At 46.6% G+C, this 14893-nt stretch overlaps 5 protein-coding genes across 5 annotated transcripts in view; 4 read left to right on the top strand and 1 right to left on the bottom strand.

The window, feature by feature from the left end:
* Positions 1 to 558: 558 nt before the first annotated feature.
* Positions 559 to 1870, top strand: VE01_09445 (uncharacterized protein; the record flags this gene model as incomplete). The annotated part of the gene is made up of 2 exons (XM_018278859.2): positions 559 to 829; positions 886 to 1870. The coding sequence occupies 2 exons, from the start codon at positions 559 to 561 to the stop codon at positions 1716 to 1718; spliced, it is 1104 nt and encodes a 367-aa protein (XP_018126264.1). The 3' UTR covers positions 1719 to 1870.
* Positions 1871 to 2869: 999 nt separating this feature from the next.
* Positions 2870 to 9138, top strand: VE01_09444 (uncharacterized protein; the record flags this gene model as incomplete). Its single annotated transcript, XM_059464066.1, has 3 exons — positions 2870 to 3311; positions 3361 to 8973; positions 9067 to 9138. Exons 1-3 carry the CDS (start codon positions 2940 to 2942, stop codon positions 9136 to 9138), a joined length of 6057 nt encoding a protein of 2018 aa, XP_059319325.1. The 5' UTR covers positions 2870 to 2939.
* A 494-nt stretch (positions 9139 to 9632) lies between these two features.
* VE01_09443 (uncharacterized protein) lies at positions 9633 to 10433 on the bottom strand (the record flags this gene model as incomplete). Its single annotated transcript, XM_018278857.2, has 2 exons — positions 10165 to 10433; positions 9633 to 10121 (listed from the first exon to the last, which is right to left on the bottom strand). Exons 1-2 carry the CDS (start codon positions 10345 to 10347, stop codon positions 9633 to 9635), a joined length of 672 nt encoding a protein of 223 aa, XP_018126265.1. The 5' UTR covers positions 10348 to 10433.
* Positions 10434 to 10808: 375 nt separating this feature from the next.
* VE01_09442 (uncharacterized protein) lies at positions 10809 to 12626 on the top strand (the record flags this gene model as incomplete). Its single annotated transcript, XM_018278856.2, has 4 exons — positions 10809 to 11241; positions 11288 to 12082; positions 12135 to 12291; positions 12337 to 12626. The coding sequence occupies exons 1-4, from the start codon at positions 10873 to 10875 to the stop codon at positions 12624 to 12626; spliced, it is 1611 nt and encodes a 536-aa protein (XP_018126288.2). The 5' UTR covers positions 10809 to 10872.
* A 742-nt stretch (positions 12627 to 13368) lies between these two features.
* VE01_09441 (uncharacterized protein) overlaps positions 13369 to 14893 on the top strand; it is a gene marked incomplete at its 5' end in the record, with an annotated part of 2647 nt that continues 1122 nt past the window's right edge. Inside the window, one exon of the mRNA XM_018278855.2 lies at positions 13369 to 14845. Within this exon, the coding sequence (XP_018126261.1) occupies positions 13369 to 14845 (1477 nt within the window). The remainder of the gene's footprint in view (positions 14846 to 14893) is intronic.

Here is a 14893-nt window from a genome sequence, read left to right as displayed (position 1 = left end):
CATTCGTGAAGCGGTATTCTCATTTTTTGGTGTGGCCACCTCTATATCCATGCTTACTCGCTGATCCCCTGCAGCCAGAGCGCTTAAAGCGGTACCAGCCAGCCCACTTGTCCTTATTTGGAAACTCTGGCCACCTCTACATCCACGTTTACTCACCGATCCCCCGCCATAACGCAAAAAGCGACTTGCCCTTATCTGGAAACTCTGGCCAACGAGCTCCACCCCTGCCCACCTGAACGCCAGCCTCAACCTGTATGGGAACCCTCGACACACAGGTAATCCTCCAACACCAGTTGCATTTACGCTAATAGAGATCCCAGGTAACCGCGTTAATTTTCCTTTAGCGTTCCCAGTGTGAAATACGCCATCATGTCACCTCTTTCGCGTTTGGAGTACTGTACTGTACATACGCAGTCGTGGGATTTCTTTTGGGGTACGGCATGAGGAGTATGCTCCAAGGTCGCCTCGCCATTATAAATTACCCTCGAATCTCCTTCTCCTCCAGCCTTATCTGCCTTACCGCAGTCGACTTATTGACGGCCCTCCAGCATTTCCACAATGAGCATTGACACTCCCGAATTAACGCGTCTTGAGACGCTCCCAACGGAGATTCTCCACGCCGTTGTCGACTACCTTCCACTCTGGGATATTAAAGATCTTTCCTGCGCCAGCAAACGGCTCAGACAAGCCTCTCTGTCGATCCTCTTTCGCCACGTGAAGTTTGAGTTCTCTCAGGCTGGGATTGAGGGACTCAAAGACCTCTTGAAGTCAAATGTTTGCGAACATATTGCCTCCTTTACATACGAATTCACAGAACTGTTGAAGACTGGTACGTCTCCAGTCGCTCGCTGAGTTTACGCTGATGCTACTCTTGAAATCGAGTAGAAATACTAGATTTTGACCATTTTAGGTCCAATATTTTAACTCCCGACAGCTACGTGGATATAGCGAAAGATAAGTACGACGCGGGGTATGAAGCAGATGAATTCCATTCATATATGGCGATATACAAAACCGCCCACGACATTTGTAGTGAGCAGCGCAGCATTATCGATGAGGGTGCTGACCTAATTCTATCATCTATCTTCTGTGCACTTCCTCTGTTGCAGGAGGTGAGATTGTCCTTCTTTGAGGTGCTGGAAGATGACGACTGCCTGTTGACCGCAGACATTATCATAAAAGAAGAGTTTTACAAGCACCATCTACAAGTCGTTTCGAGCGCCATTCAGGCTGCCAGAAGTGCAGGCGTTGTCATCCATACCGTTAGCTTGTTGTACTTTAAGCTTCCATTCTTCTGGAAAGAACCTAATCTAGGCCCTCTATCAGAGTCTCTAAGACAGCTGCTGGTGAACATCAAGGTCCTACGCGTGCGTGGAGTTGACGACCGTGTACTGGAACTGCTGTCTCACTGCGCATTTGATCTGCATCAGCTTGACATGTGTCGAGTGGTGGCTCCTGAAAAGGTCATCAAGGATTTTTTCGAGACCAACAAGAAATCCATTCGTTCTATTGGCTTTCACGACGTTGAAATCCTTAAGTCGAAACTCCCATATAGGAAGACTTCACTGTCGGCAAGCATGCTTTGCCGTATGCTGGATGTGCCACAATCTACGCCTTGCCGAGCGGCTGATTGCGGCTGTCTTCTCTGGTTGAAAGAGGGATGGCGGCTGGGTGTTGGCGAGGGCTGCTCGCAGCTCTCCACTGGCACTTCGTGTTGATATTCCATACATGGCAGCTAAATAGCAATAGCACGCTGCAGCGCTGCTCAGAATTTCATCTTAACTACGCATGTTCTCTACGACTCAACTTTTTCGACACTTTTTTCTGCTATTGTTCGAAATTCGTGAAGTGGTAATCGCATCTGTTGGGGTCTGCATCCACGTTTACTCGCTGCGCTTAAAGCCGTACCTGTCCTTGTTTGGAAACTCTGGCCACCTCAACATCCACGTTTACTCGCCGATGCCCCGCAACCATAGCGCTTAAAGTGCCACTTGCCCTTATTTGGAAACTCTGGCCAACGAGCTCCACCCCTGGCCACTGTGCCCTATGGAAGCCATATTACAAACAAACGATAACAAACTCATTGCCACTAGCAAGGCCATTACTGATGCTCTACAAGCCTCTTCTTCTTTCGCGGGGATCTGACCCGTACCTGTTTCTTGTCTTGCAGCACTGCAAAGACAGTACTGCACTCTTTGTCCTGACCGTATCCTGTTTCTTGTCTTGCAGTACTGCAAAGACAGTACTGCACTCCTTAGTGGCGGTCCTGAACCCTGTATCCCGTTTCTTGTCCTGCAGTACTGCAAAGACAGTACTGCACTCCTTAGTGGCGGTCCTGAACCCTGTATCCTGTTTCTTGTCTTGCAGTACTGCAAAGACAGTACTGCACTTCTTAGTGGCGGTCCTGAACCCTGTATCCTGGTTCTTGTCTTGCAGTACTGCAAAGACAGTACTGCTCTTTAGTGGCGGTCCTGAACCCTGTATCCTGTTTCTTGTCATGCAGTACTGCAAAGACAGTACTGCTCTTTAGTGGCGGTCCTGACCGTATCCTGTTTCTTGTCTTGCAGTACTGCAAAGACAGTACTGCACTTCTTAGTGGCGGTCCTGAACCCTGTATCCTGTTTCTTGTCATGCAGTACTGCAAAGACAGTACTGCACTCCTTAGTGGCGGTGTATTTATAGATGTACTCGGCGTAGCTGCCACTAGGGCGCTGGAACAGCCTATAAATTAATCCGATCCAATCCAATTTGCAGTGGTGGCGTCCTGAGCCCCGTATTCTGTTTGTCGTTTTCCAAAAGTACCATGGTACTAATATATATGTCCACCTGCACGTCACCATTACATTCTAGCTCATTTTGACCATGTTATTCTACGGAATAGCTGCCCCATAGCATATGTCAATGGTGACTCTCGCTTGCCTTTACTAAACTAGTCAAGCATGGCTTCTACGAAGTTTTCCGACTCTTTCTTTCTTGCGGCTAGAGCTGAAATTGAATCGCTAGATCTTCACCATGAAATTGTTGATGAATTAGTGGGCGTGCTCCGCTTAGAGCAAGAGCACATTGGTCATCAGAGCTTCTCAGATGGCGAAATCTACCTTAAGATTGTGGAAGCCAAAATTTTCGGGTTGGAAAAGTATATTCAAATTTGGCAAGCACGCCTCTCGTCTCGCAAACAGACTAGCCTTAAGAGCCTTCTAGGCCGCAAAAAAATATCAGACGCCTTTAACGAGCTTCGTGTTTTCCCAGGCTTGTGGAAAGGACTTGAGTTAGGGAATATTTCGGATCTCCTCGCTCTTCACTGTGACGAGGCAAGTAGGGCTCATTACCTTCTGCTACTAGAAGCTAACTTAAGTGAAGGAAATAATCCACTATCTCCGACATATCAAGTCTGTCTGGGATAAAATAACTCAAGGGAAAGATGCCCTCAAAAGAGCCGTATGCCCTGAGACTGTTCAGTTTCTGCAGCTGCGCGCCCCTGCAGCCAGCACGGCTGATCGGAAATCTATCATCCACGCTATACGGTATGGTACGATATTCCAAAGCGTGCCGGAAAATGACAAGCGAGCAATCACAAGGACGTTGCTGAACCTTACTGTCATTATACCAACGATCAAAACACTACATGAGAACCAAAAGCTCATTGAAATAGGGGTGAAGATCTTGAAAGATACTTTTCTTTTTGATAAAGGGCCACGAACCACCATCCGCCAAGCACTTCGAGAGGAATGGACGCCACCTAGAGACATGAGAATAGAGATTAACGAGGGCCAGTTCCTCTCATTACACAATCTCAGGTCATCAGTTCGGTGGGAACTCACTTATCAGCAAATTTGGCTCTTTATTCTGCGACATTTCCCTGGTCTTAGTGGTAATGCTCCGCGACTAGACTCAAGAAAGAACAAATTGGAAAGTTGCTGCGTTAGAAACTCTGCCACCAGGCGGAGATTTTCTCAGTTTACTGCCCACCTAGGAATTGACAAATCAAAGGTGAACACTGAAATTAGTGCAAAATGCACCCATAGTGTAAGTGTCCATCGCGCTGCCACAGAATCATCAGCCGATGGCGAAATACGGGACCGGCGATGCGGACGACCATTCTACAGCTCATACATGCGATACAAGAACGAGCTTTACTTGCCTACGCTAGCTAAGACCTTGACTCGCAGCTATAATGAACTACCAACTTCGACATATGTGCTTAGAGACTTCATGCTCAGCTTCTTTGGGCCAACTAGCATATCAGTCCGCCCTAACGAGAAACCACTAAAGCACTCTATCTTTATAAGCGACGACGACACTCTAAGTGAGTCGATCACTAGTTCAAGGGTCTCTAGCGATGACGACGACGCTGTTGAGGAATCGGCTGGCCTTCAGACCATCAACGATGACGACTTATTACCTTACTTCAATAACGAAGAAGGATTAGAAGATGAAGCAACTTCCAGACAACGCTCTCCACCGCAGTCAAGCGTTGAAGTTACCCACAAAAAATTGCCCGAGATACATCCGGAGATATTCCAGCAAAAACCAGTATCCCAGCCGGACAACACTCTTGGTGATGCCCTAGGAAGTCCGATTCCGCTTAACGCTATTCAGGGAGATTTATCGCACCAGCGTCTGAACGCTGAATACCAATATTTAGGTGCATCTGGAGTAGAGGACGAAGCTGAGGTGCCAATGATGAGCGGCGCTCTCATCAAAATCTCCCAACCGGCCTCTGTTGTTGGAACAGATCGGGATGGCGATCATATCATGACAGAAAATAGCCAACTTGCTCTAGGAGAGAGTTTAAAGCATAATTCTCGGCTTTACAGCTATAGAACTAGTGGGCTATTGCCAAACCGTGAGAGGCCTCGCTCTCCGATATCACAGGGCCTACTAGTGGATGCTCGCAGCGACGGCTTTAGGAACAGCATTAATGAGTCTCAAGCACTCATGATAACAGAAGGTCAACCCTCTCAAAATAATTCTCGGCTTATTTTTCAAAGCCCCTCTCAGGATAATTCTCAGCCTATTCTTTCAAATAGGCTATTACCAAACCGGGTGAGGGCTCGCTCTCCAATTCTACAGGGCGCACCAGAAGGCCCACCTACTCAACCTACAGAAATCGAGAAGTTAGATAGGCTGGTTAGCGTTAATCAGTCCGAAGTACTCATGATAACAGAAGGTGAACCTTCTCAGAATAGTTCTCAGCCTCCAAGCCCCTCAGTTACAGAAATTGGGTTAGATGGGCCGTTTAGGGTCGTTAGTGGGCTATTACCAGACCGGGAGAGGGCTCGCTCTCCAATTCTACAAGGCGCACCAGACTTTATCAACAGCATCAATCAGCCCAGAGTACTCAGGATAACAGAGGGTGAACCTTCTCAGAATAATTCTCAGCTCATTCTTTCAAGTACCTCAGTTACAGACATTGGGTTAGATGGACCGCTTAGGGTTGCAAGTGAGCTATTACCAAACCGGGAGAGGGCTCGCTCTCCGATTCCACAGGGCGCACCGGACTTTAGCAACAACTTCAATCAGCCCCAAGCACCCATGAGAGCAGAAAGTCAACCTACTCAAGAAGAGAGCTCAATTAATAACTCACGGCTTATTCTTCCCAGTCTCTCTGCAGATATCGAGATGCTAGATAGGCCGGTTAGCGTTCTAAGTGGGCTATTACCAAACCGGGAGAGAGCTCGCTCCCCGATTCCACAAAGCGCACTCGACTTTAGCAACATCTTTAATCAGCCCGAAGCACTAATACTACTGAATGCGGGTAACACAGCCCGCATTCATCACAAGGTGCCCAAAATAGTGCATACAATGCAGAAGCGCTTCCAACGGAGGCGCTCGTTGCTTAACAGAAACATCTCTCAACAAGATCAGAGCATTTCAGGCACAAGAAATGAGAACAGGCTTGCGGTCGTTATAAACAATTCAGTTATGCAGCCTTTCGAGAGCGCAGCTATTAATAGTCATGGGGCGTCGCCATCGCCATCTCTCGTCGAAACCTCTCTCTATCATCAGACAGATGCGGAGCTAGAGCCTGTCGTGCCAGGGCGCGAAGTCGCTATAAAAAGATCGATATCCATATTTGAGTACAATGGAAACCAGTTGAGGTCAATGACGATCCGCAATGCCGCTTTGCTAGACGAATACTTATTAAAACGCAAAAATAATTGGATAATGTTTGGTGGCTCCTCTATTTCAAAACCGTACATTATCAAGCCAAAAGATAGATTGATGATGATTCACCGAAAAGAAGGATGGAAATTTGTTTTTGTACGTGAGCAACATAGAATACTTTGGATGGATAAAGGCAGTGAGCTTATGGCGAAACGACTTGGGAATGACAGTCCGAGGATTCCAGTTCGTGCGCAGCAAGTCCTCGATGAAACATTCGAGTCTGAGCCTGCAACCACCTCTCAAATCCAGGGCGAAGCGGAACTGTTTGCTGCATCGGATCGTGAGGATGAGGCTGTAAAAAAGCTAGAGACAAGACAGAAAGAGCAAGTGGTAGCTCAAAGGGCTCAACAGGAGCAAGAGGCAGCCCAGAAAGCTCAGCAAGAGCAAGAGGCAGCCCAGAAAGCTCAGCAAGAGCAAGAAGCAGCTCAGACGGCTCAGCAAGAGGCAGGTCAGACAGCTCAGCGACAGCAAGAAGCATCCCAGATAGCTCTGCAAGAGGCGGCTCAGAGGGCTCAGCAAGAAGCAGCTCAGCAAGAAGCGGCCCAGATAGCTCAGCAAGAGGCAGCTCAGACAGCTCAGCGAGAGCAAGAAGCAGCCCAGATAGCTCTGCAAGAGGCAGCTCAGAGGGCTCAGCAAGAAGCAGCTCAGACAGCTCAGCGAGAGCAAGAAGCAGCCCAGATAGCTCAGCAAGATGCAGCTCAGAAAGCTCAGCAAGACGCAGCTCAGAAAGCTCGGAGGGCTCAGGAAGAAGCAGCTCAGAAAGCTCAGCAAGAGCAAGAAGCAGCAAGAAATTACAAGCTTAATTTGCCTATTCCACATGTCTTTGATAAATCTCACTTATCTGAAATTGAGAAATGCAATGAAGAGGATCGCAAGTTCTGGATAAACATATATGGAGCTGCAGTAAGCTGCCAAAAAACTCAAGCCAAAATACTCCAAACACTTAATACAGAAGAAATGGAGAGACAGAAAGACATTAGAGCATTTAAGACAGCTCCTGAGCAGCTTCTTAATGGTCCTACAAAGTCTACTAGAGAATTACGTTTACAGTTCAACGAGCAAGGGGCTAGACTACAGGAGATCAACATTGCCATTACTTCAACAAATCTTAACGCAGATCGAAATGAATTCTTTGGACAAGTCCATACACACAGCTTAGTGGAGCCAAAGCTAAACAACCAAGTCGACTTTAAGTTAATGGTAACTCAAAATCGTGAACTACAGAGATTACTAGCAGAACCATACTATAAAGCCTCTCAACTCCAACACTACCACCGCAATTATATGAAGGCTATAAAGGCAGGTAGACATGATAAGTCTATTGAGACTAGAATTCTTACTAGCTTAGATGATATTAACTACGTTATTAACTTTATTGTCCTAGGGGAATTTACAGAGGTTATGGCAGCAGACCAAAAAAGGGAGGAGAAAGAGTTAAAAAGGAGCCAAAATGGAAGGATCAGCAAAGAGCAAAAGAAGGATCTTAACCAAAAGTATAAGTTAGCAGAGGAAAAACTCAAGACTGCTTGCTTAGTATATGTTCCTAATGAAGGAGTGTACGATTATACACTATCAGATTTTTCACTAGAGGGGGAAGAAGATTCTGACACTGATTCACTTATGTCAGGTATAAACGATAAAGTTCATATCGAGCAGCCTGGAGATGGTGTAGACGGCCAATCCGAAAAGAAAAAGCTACCAGATCAGGTTTTTGAGATTCGGTCTAGAATGGGTGGTCGCGATGGACCTCTATTCACCCTTGTCCAGGCTAAATTAAAAGGGCTAGATACTAGCAAGGCATATGAAGAGCTAAAGATTTTAGCAGGCAAGGTCGATGAATACTGCGATACAAACAAAATTGACCCAGCAACCTATGCGTTAGACGACACCCAAATTGACGCTTTCTGTGGCATGGTAAAGGACGTTCAAACTGCCTTAGACATGCTAAAGGCTGACCTCAATAACAACAACACCCAGAATGAGTATAAACAGTTGAGAATTCGTGCTGAGCTTTTCATACAAGAACACCAGTGGCCAGAGACGTTTCTAGATACGTTTGTCCCAACTGAGAATGAGATTGTAAGTCTAGTACAGGACGAGATTAAGAGAGTAGCGCAGAAGGAGCAGGAGGCAGCTCAAACGGCTCAGAAAGAGCAAGAGGCATCTCAGAAAGCTCAGCGAGAGAGAGAAGCAGCGAGAAATTCCAAGCTCCAAGAGCAGCAACCATCTGCTAGAAAACAAACGGATCTACTTAATAAGGGCCAAGAAAATCACCAAGCTCACCCACCTAACATACAGGAACGAGCCGAAAAACCTGCTCTTCCGGAGAACCACACGGCGCAAGACAGCTACACAACTGAAGGCAACGCTGAGAATCCGGAAGGCAACCAGGCTCGGACAGAAGCGGGCGACCAACCAGCTAGGACAACCTTTGAGCCCCAACCCAAGCAATCGGATCCAGTGGCTAAAGATAAAGCAACGGTACGAACTGCAACAGAATTCGAGCCAGACGGCAGCGGTGCAGAAGACTTGACAACTGAGGATAAGCGGGCGTTGAAGCGTTCGGCCCGGAAGGCAAAAAAACTAGAGAGGGAACAAGAAAAGAGGGCGCTTTTTCTAAGCGAGTATAAGCCTATGGTGCAGAAAAGATCGTTTGGTGAGATGAAGAAGGGAGGTGGTGTAGCGGCTTGGAATTATAGTGGAGGGAGAGAAGACAAGGAGCAAAGTACGAAGCGATCACTCAATGAGCTGAGAACGAATGACCTACCACAAGAGAATTATGACGGGGACGCAGAGGAACCCACAGTTCGTAAGAAAAAGCGAGTAAGGGATCCTCCAGAAGATGATTCCTGAAATTTCCGAAGACGAGGAATTATAGAGACAGCTCATAAAGCTCAGGGAGAGCAAGAGGCAGCTCAGAAGGCTCAAGGAGAGCAAGAGGCAGCTCAGCGAGAGAAAGAAGCAGCTTGAAGGGAGCATAGTATACTAACATCCCTTCCTGCGTAGCGAGAAGCCGAAAATTATGGGTACTTTGACTTTAATCATCTAAAATTCTACGCACGGATATATATCTCTCATATTCTTTGCATAAGTCATGTTTTATGGTCTAAAGCCATCCCATTATAATATCGGGTTTGCCCTCATGCCTGATTTGTGGAGAGGCTCCACCATCCAAAACCCGCACTATGCGGGAGATCGTCGTCAGCCTTAGGGCTGATACAAAACGTACCTCGAATTAAACTAACGACCCACAAAGGACTGTGGCTGGTGCGAGGCTGAACTGCGGCATGGTGTCTCTGGCATATCACGTGGAGATTACGGGAAATATCCAGCACAGACGATAGACCCCACGCCAGTTAACCCACACCAGTTAACCGGGCCCAGCCCTGTCTACGGGAAGAAGATCGTTACTTCGAAGCAAACAACAAGCAATCCATTCGCCAAATTAACTCCTAGCGACGCAACTACCTATTTAGCAATCCCTCCTTCCCACCTGACATTGCTTGCTGCCGTGCAATCATTCTCCGTTTTAGAGTCTGATCAGTACCCATTTGAACCTTCTGAATTCGTCCTGGATTGTTTGTTTTGCCGTTACCATATTTAGTATTGTTATGACGGGGCATCCCAGCTAATTGCCATATACGAGACTGTTCGCCTTGATCCTGAGCCATGTTTCCCCACTGAAGGTCAAGCAAACTCCCATCAACGTCGTTAATGAGAGACGCCTGTGGCTGCGTTTCCGCACTAATTGATTCTTGATCGGCGAAGGGCGGCGACGATCCAGCTTCGTAGATAGACCCTAAGTCTAAGTTTTGGCAAGTCTCAGGTACGAACAAGTCGTCTTCTAAAAGTTCTAGCTCAGAAGAAGTGCTCCGTCTCTCTCTTTCAGACTCCTCCAGTACCTCTGCCTCCCGAACAGTCATGAAGTCTTTGGGCCTGAATTCGTTGGCATTCTATTGACGTTAGATTAGTAACTCTATTATATGGCAGACGCACTTGGATATTAAGACTGGAGAGAAATCCGTCTTCCGTTCTAAAGGTGTCGACTTTTCCGTCGTATTCAAGGATAATCGCAATTCTTACGTCGAGGCACAACCTTCGAAGGTCGCAAGCCTTCTTCATGAGCCCGTCCTTCCTTGTCATCAGCTGTCTTATCTCTCGCCCAGATCGAGACGACATGGTGCTGTTGCGTTGAGTTGCGTCTAATTACTGTTGCGTCGAATTACTGTTCCGTCGAGTTACTGTTCCGTCGAGTACTGTTATAGAGTTACTGTTATAGAGTTACTGTTGCTAGATTGTAAGTTCGTGAATTATATATACCAACTCGAGATTTAACCCCAACATGGGTTTCTAGCGCTAGGTAGGCGCGCAGTTAACCGCCGAGTAGTGAATGCTCTTTAGTGGAGTGGTGGTTTTAGCACCAGCGAGTAAATATAGACGACGGCGCTTAACCCAAGCTTGGGAGGCCATATGGCAGACCGCCCCAATCATGATTATACGTCCCTTTATATCTCCATCATTCCCAAGCCATCTTGATTCTCTCTTCAACAAACCTCACTTACTTTTTTCACAATGATTATCACCATCAGTCAATGGTATGCCATTGCGCTTGGCATCATAGCAGCAACTGCTGTGATATTCTCCCGCTCTAGCCTTTTTCTATTATTATTCATCTACAGCTGCTTTAAGGGATGGTTCTATCGAATGTTATGGTATCCTTTATTGATCCAGCGGCGATATTCAGGCAGCGTCTCTCGCGCCCAAGGGCTATACGTGTCCGCATACATTGTCATGAATGGCTTTTGTATGGGTCTTGGCATACGATCTACCCACCTCACTACTGATCTGATCTCAAGAACCGGGGTGATGGCGTCTATAAATATGGTACCTTTATTCTTAGGCGGGCGCACAAGTATAATGGTCGACATGCTTGGAGTCTCCGTTCATTCCTACTACCTCGCGCATCACTGGATTGGCCGTGTGGTTGTCGTCCAAGGGCTAATTCACGCTGGTTTGGTGATGAGCAAAGTTAAAACTTCGACCTTTGATGCCACACAGGTGGCAGGGCTATCAGTAAGCAATTGAGCCTTATTTATAGCTATATTCTAACAACCTTTAGGCTGCGTCCGCCTCGGCACTACTGCTAGTACTCTCCTTACATTTAATCCGAAGAGCAGCTTATGAGTTTTTCCTTGGACTACACACATTGCTTGCGCTTATAGTCGTGGTAGCTCTGTCAATCCATTTGGCATCAAGAGGGTGGATTAGGTACATCTATCCACTAGTCGCCGTACTGCTGTGGACAATTAATGGATTAACCCGTCTTGTTCGAGTCTTTTACCTCAATGCTGGCCAGGGGTATAGGCAAAGGGACCAGGCAACGATCATTACCCATAAGCGGCCTGAAACAGGTTCCGTTAGCGGCCTAACGTTGACAGTATGGCCAAAACGCCCAGTGCGTGTTCAAGGTGGCGCCTACTACTACCTTTATTTCTCAGACATGGGCCTACGGAAGCGGTTTCAGGGCCACCCATTTGTGGTGTCGTGGTGGGATGACCCAGTTGATACAAAACCCACGTCTTTATCATTTCTGATATCTCCTCGACATGGCCTAACAAAGGCTTTAACAACTCGAACATCTGTTAGAAGTGTCATTCTAGATGGACCATATGGAATAAATCCACGTCTCGAGGGCTATGAGGCGGTCCTTCTCTTTGCCAAAGGTATTGGCATTGCAGGAATGCTGCCACATGCACTAAATCTTGTGGAGCAAAAGAATCACAAAGACATGACTTCCTGGAGTAGCGTCATGACGAGAAATGTTGACCTTATCTGGGTTTTAGAAGAAAACTGTCAAGAGCAGTGGATTGACAGTTGGATAGAAAAACTAAAAGAGAAGGACCCGATTAACAAGGTGAGTGATTCTGCATTTAAACAGGTGATTGCATACTAAATTTGGGGGAAAGCGCATTCTATCAGTAATATGCTACCTTCCTAGCCGTCAAGGTAATGCGGATGGCTCTTCAGATCGGTATTATAAAAAGTTTTATGGGGAGCAACCGAATATTCGGGAAGTGATTGATGAGGCGGTAAAGGCAGCACCAGGACGAACCATAATAGCCGGTAAGCATTCCTGTTCTACGTTTACTGTTGGGTTCTAAGAATTAGTCTGTGGCGACCCAAAATTCAGCAGCCATGTGCGTGACTTAGCCATTGACAGGATGAAGAGCTCACAGAACGTTACATTTGAGGAGGTTGAGTTCCGACCTTATCAAACTACATCCGACAGCTTAAGTAACCACAATTGGTGGATGGACGCTGTTGAATCCCGGGTAGAAACCTCCGAGGCTGGTACTGAAACTTCTACGGCTGTGGTGTTCGAGAGGCCTATGGGGACGGATCCTAAGACTGGGCGGAGCATGGTAAAGAAAAACCTTCAGGCGAGGAAAGAAATTTAGGAGAGGAAAGACATCATATTGTAAAGGGCATAGTTAGACCTTCATGGCAATACGAGCTATTTTAGGGGAGCTCGATCTATCCATCCAAGCTCTCTATGATGATGCCCATGGCAGCTATATTTACAGAAAGTTCCATGCACTAGAACACGAAGACATAGCTTCATAGATTCAACCTAATTCTCTCATTTAAAGTACGGCATTTCTAATAGCCGTTATCCTTACTCCGCTTCTAATACCACCAAAACCGTCCCCCGTTGTCAGCCTACCGCTTCCCTGTTCCTGCATCCTGTATCTTCGATCACGACAGCGGCTTCGTGGAAACGGGAGATGGTCGGCTGGCTTCGGTGCTTTGACCTCTACTGCCTTCTTCTTGTTCGGAGGGCCAGAGGTCAATTACCCTGAATCCTGTGTCCGCGATGACGACAACGGCTTCATGGAAACGAGGTGTAGTTAATGGCCACCTATTTTTAGGGCCTTTAAGGGACCTTTTAAGGGACCCGCAAATGACCGTATTCTGAATAAGGAAACTTGAACCTTGATATCAGTTATTAGTATCCAGAATACAGTTATCCGCGTTGTGCTAGAAAGTATAAAATGGCAGATGATGTCTTCAAAAACTGCTGAATTACTGCAACACAAGAAGATCTCATCGCGTACGCAACATATCACTACGATAACCTATCTCCAACCATAAATTGAACAGATTGCTGGCCAATCTTTATCAAGCAAACATCAAGCAAAAATGGAATCCATCAGTGTAGCTACGCCGGCGGATCAAGTCACCGGGGGTGGAGGAGCTCCAGCTGGAGGAAATCAGACCAGTGGCGGTCAAACCGGCAAACTTCAAATCGAAGACAACTATGTCGCCAAGCCACAGTCGCGCCTGCCTATTCCACATGTCTTTGATAAATCTCACTTATCTGAAATTGAGAAATCCAACGAGGAGGGCCTCAAGTTCTGGACGATTCAATATGGAGCTGCCCGAGGTTTCCAAGCAACTCAAGCCAAAATACTCCAATCACTCGAAATGGGAGAAATAGAGAGACAGAAAGATATTAAAGCATTTGAGACAGCTCCTAAGGAGCTCCTTGCTGGTCCTACAGATTCCGCAAGACAATTACGTTTGCAGTTCAAAGAGCAAGTGGCTAAACTAGAGGAGGTTAACAACGCCATTGCTTCGACAAATCTAGCCGCGGATCGAGATGAGTTCCTTGGACAAGTTCATACATACGGGTTAGTAGAGCCAAAGCTCAACGACCAATATGACTTCCAGTCAATAGTGACTACAACTCCTGCATTACAGAGTTCACTAGCAAAACCATACCGCAAAGCCTCTGAACTTCAGCACTACCACCTCAATTATATGAAAGCCACGGAAGGCGGCGCACGTGATTCATCTATTGAGACTGGAATTCTTGAAGAGTTGAGTAATATTAATGACGATATTGACATGTTAGTGCGGACGGTATTTAGAGAGCGCCTAGCGGTAGAACGAAAAAACGAGGAGCAAGAGTTGAGAAGGAGCCAAAACGGAAAAGTCAGCAAAAAGCAAACGAAGAATCTCGACCAAAAGTACAAGTCGGCAGAGAAAAAAATAGAGGTCTCTTGCTTGGTATATGTTCCTATTGAAGGAGAGGACGATTATACTCTACCGGATTTTGGACTAGAGGAGGACGATGATGATTCTGACACCGCATCCCTTATGTCAGGTGTGGATGATGAACCGCATGTTGAGGAGCCTGGAAATGGTGAGAACGGCCAGTCTGAAAAGAAACCACTACCAAAAGAGATCTATGAAATCCGTTCTAGAATGGGTGGTCGCGATGGACCCCTATTCACCCTTATCGATGCTAAACTAAATGGGGTAGAAGGCAATGAAGCATACAATGAAGCATACCAAAAGCTTCTAGCTTTATCAAACGAGCAAGCTAAATTCTGCGAAGCAAATAAGATCGACCCAGCAACCTATGCGATAGGTGACGCTCAACTCAATCCCTTCTTTGAGATGGTACAGCAAGCTGTTACATGCAAGAATTTGCTAAAGACTACCCCTAACGACCCAAACATTATGTCACAGTACATAGGTCTAAGGGAAGCTGCATGGCTTTTTATACAAGAGCACCAGTGGCCAAAGACGTTTCATGATACCTTTCTCCCAACAGTGTATGAGATTTTGTCGATTATCGCCAAAGAAGCAGCTCCCCCGCCTGCTTTATCTGGTCCACCACCTGCTCAAAACGCTCTACCGCCTGCTCAAAACGCTCCAC

Source organism: Pseudogymnoascus verrucosus (assembly GCF_001662655.1).
Source record: "Pseudogymnoascus verrucosus strain UAMH 10579 unplaced genomic scaffold scaffold_61, whole genome shotgun sequence".
Classification (NCBI taxonomy): Eukaryota; Fungi; Ascomycota; class Leotiomycetes; order Thelebolales; family Thelebolaceae; genus Pseudogymnoascus; species Pseudogymnoascus verrucosus.
This window is presented reverse-complemented; position numbering and strand designations above follow the sequence as displayed.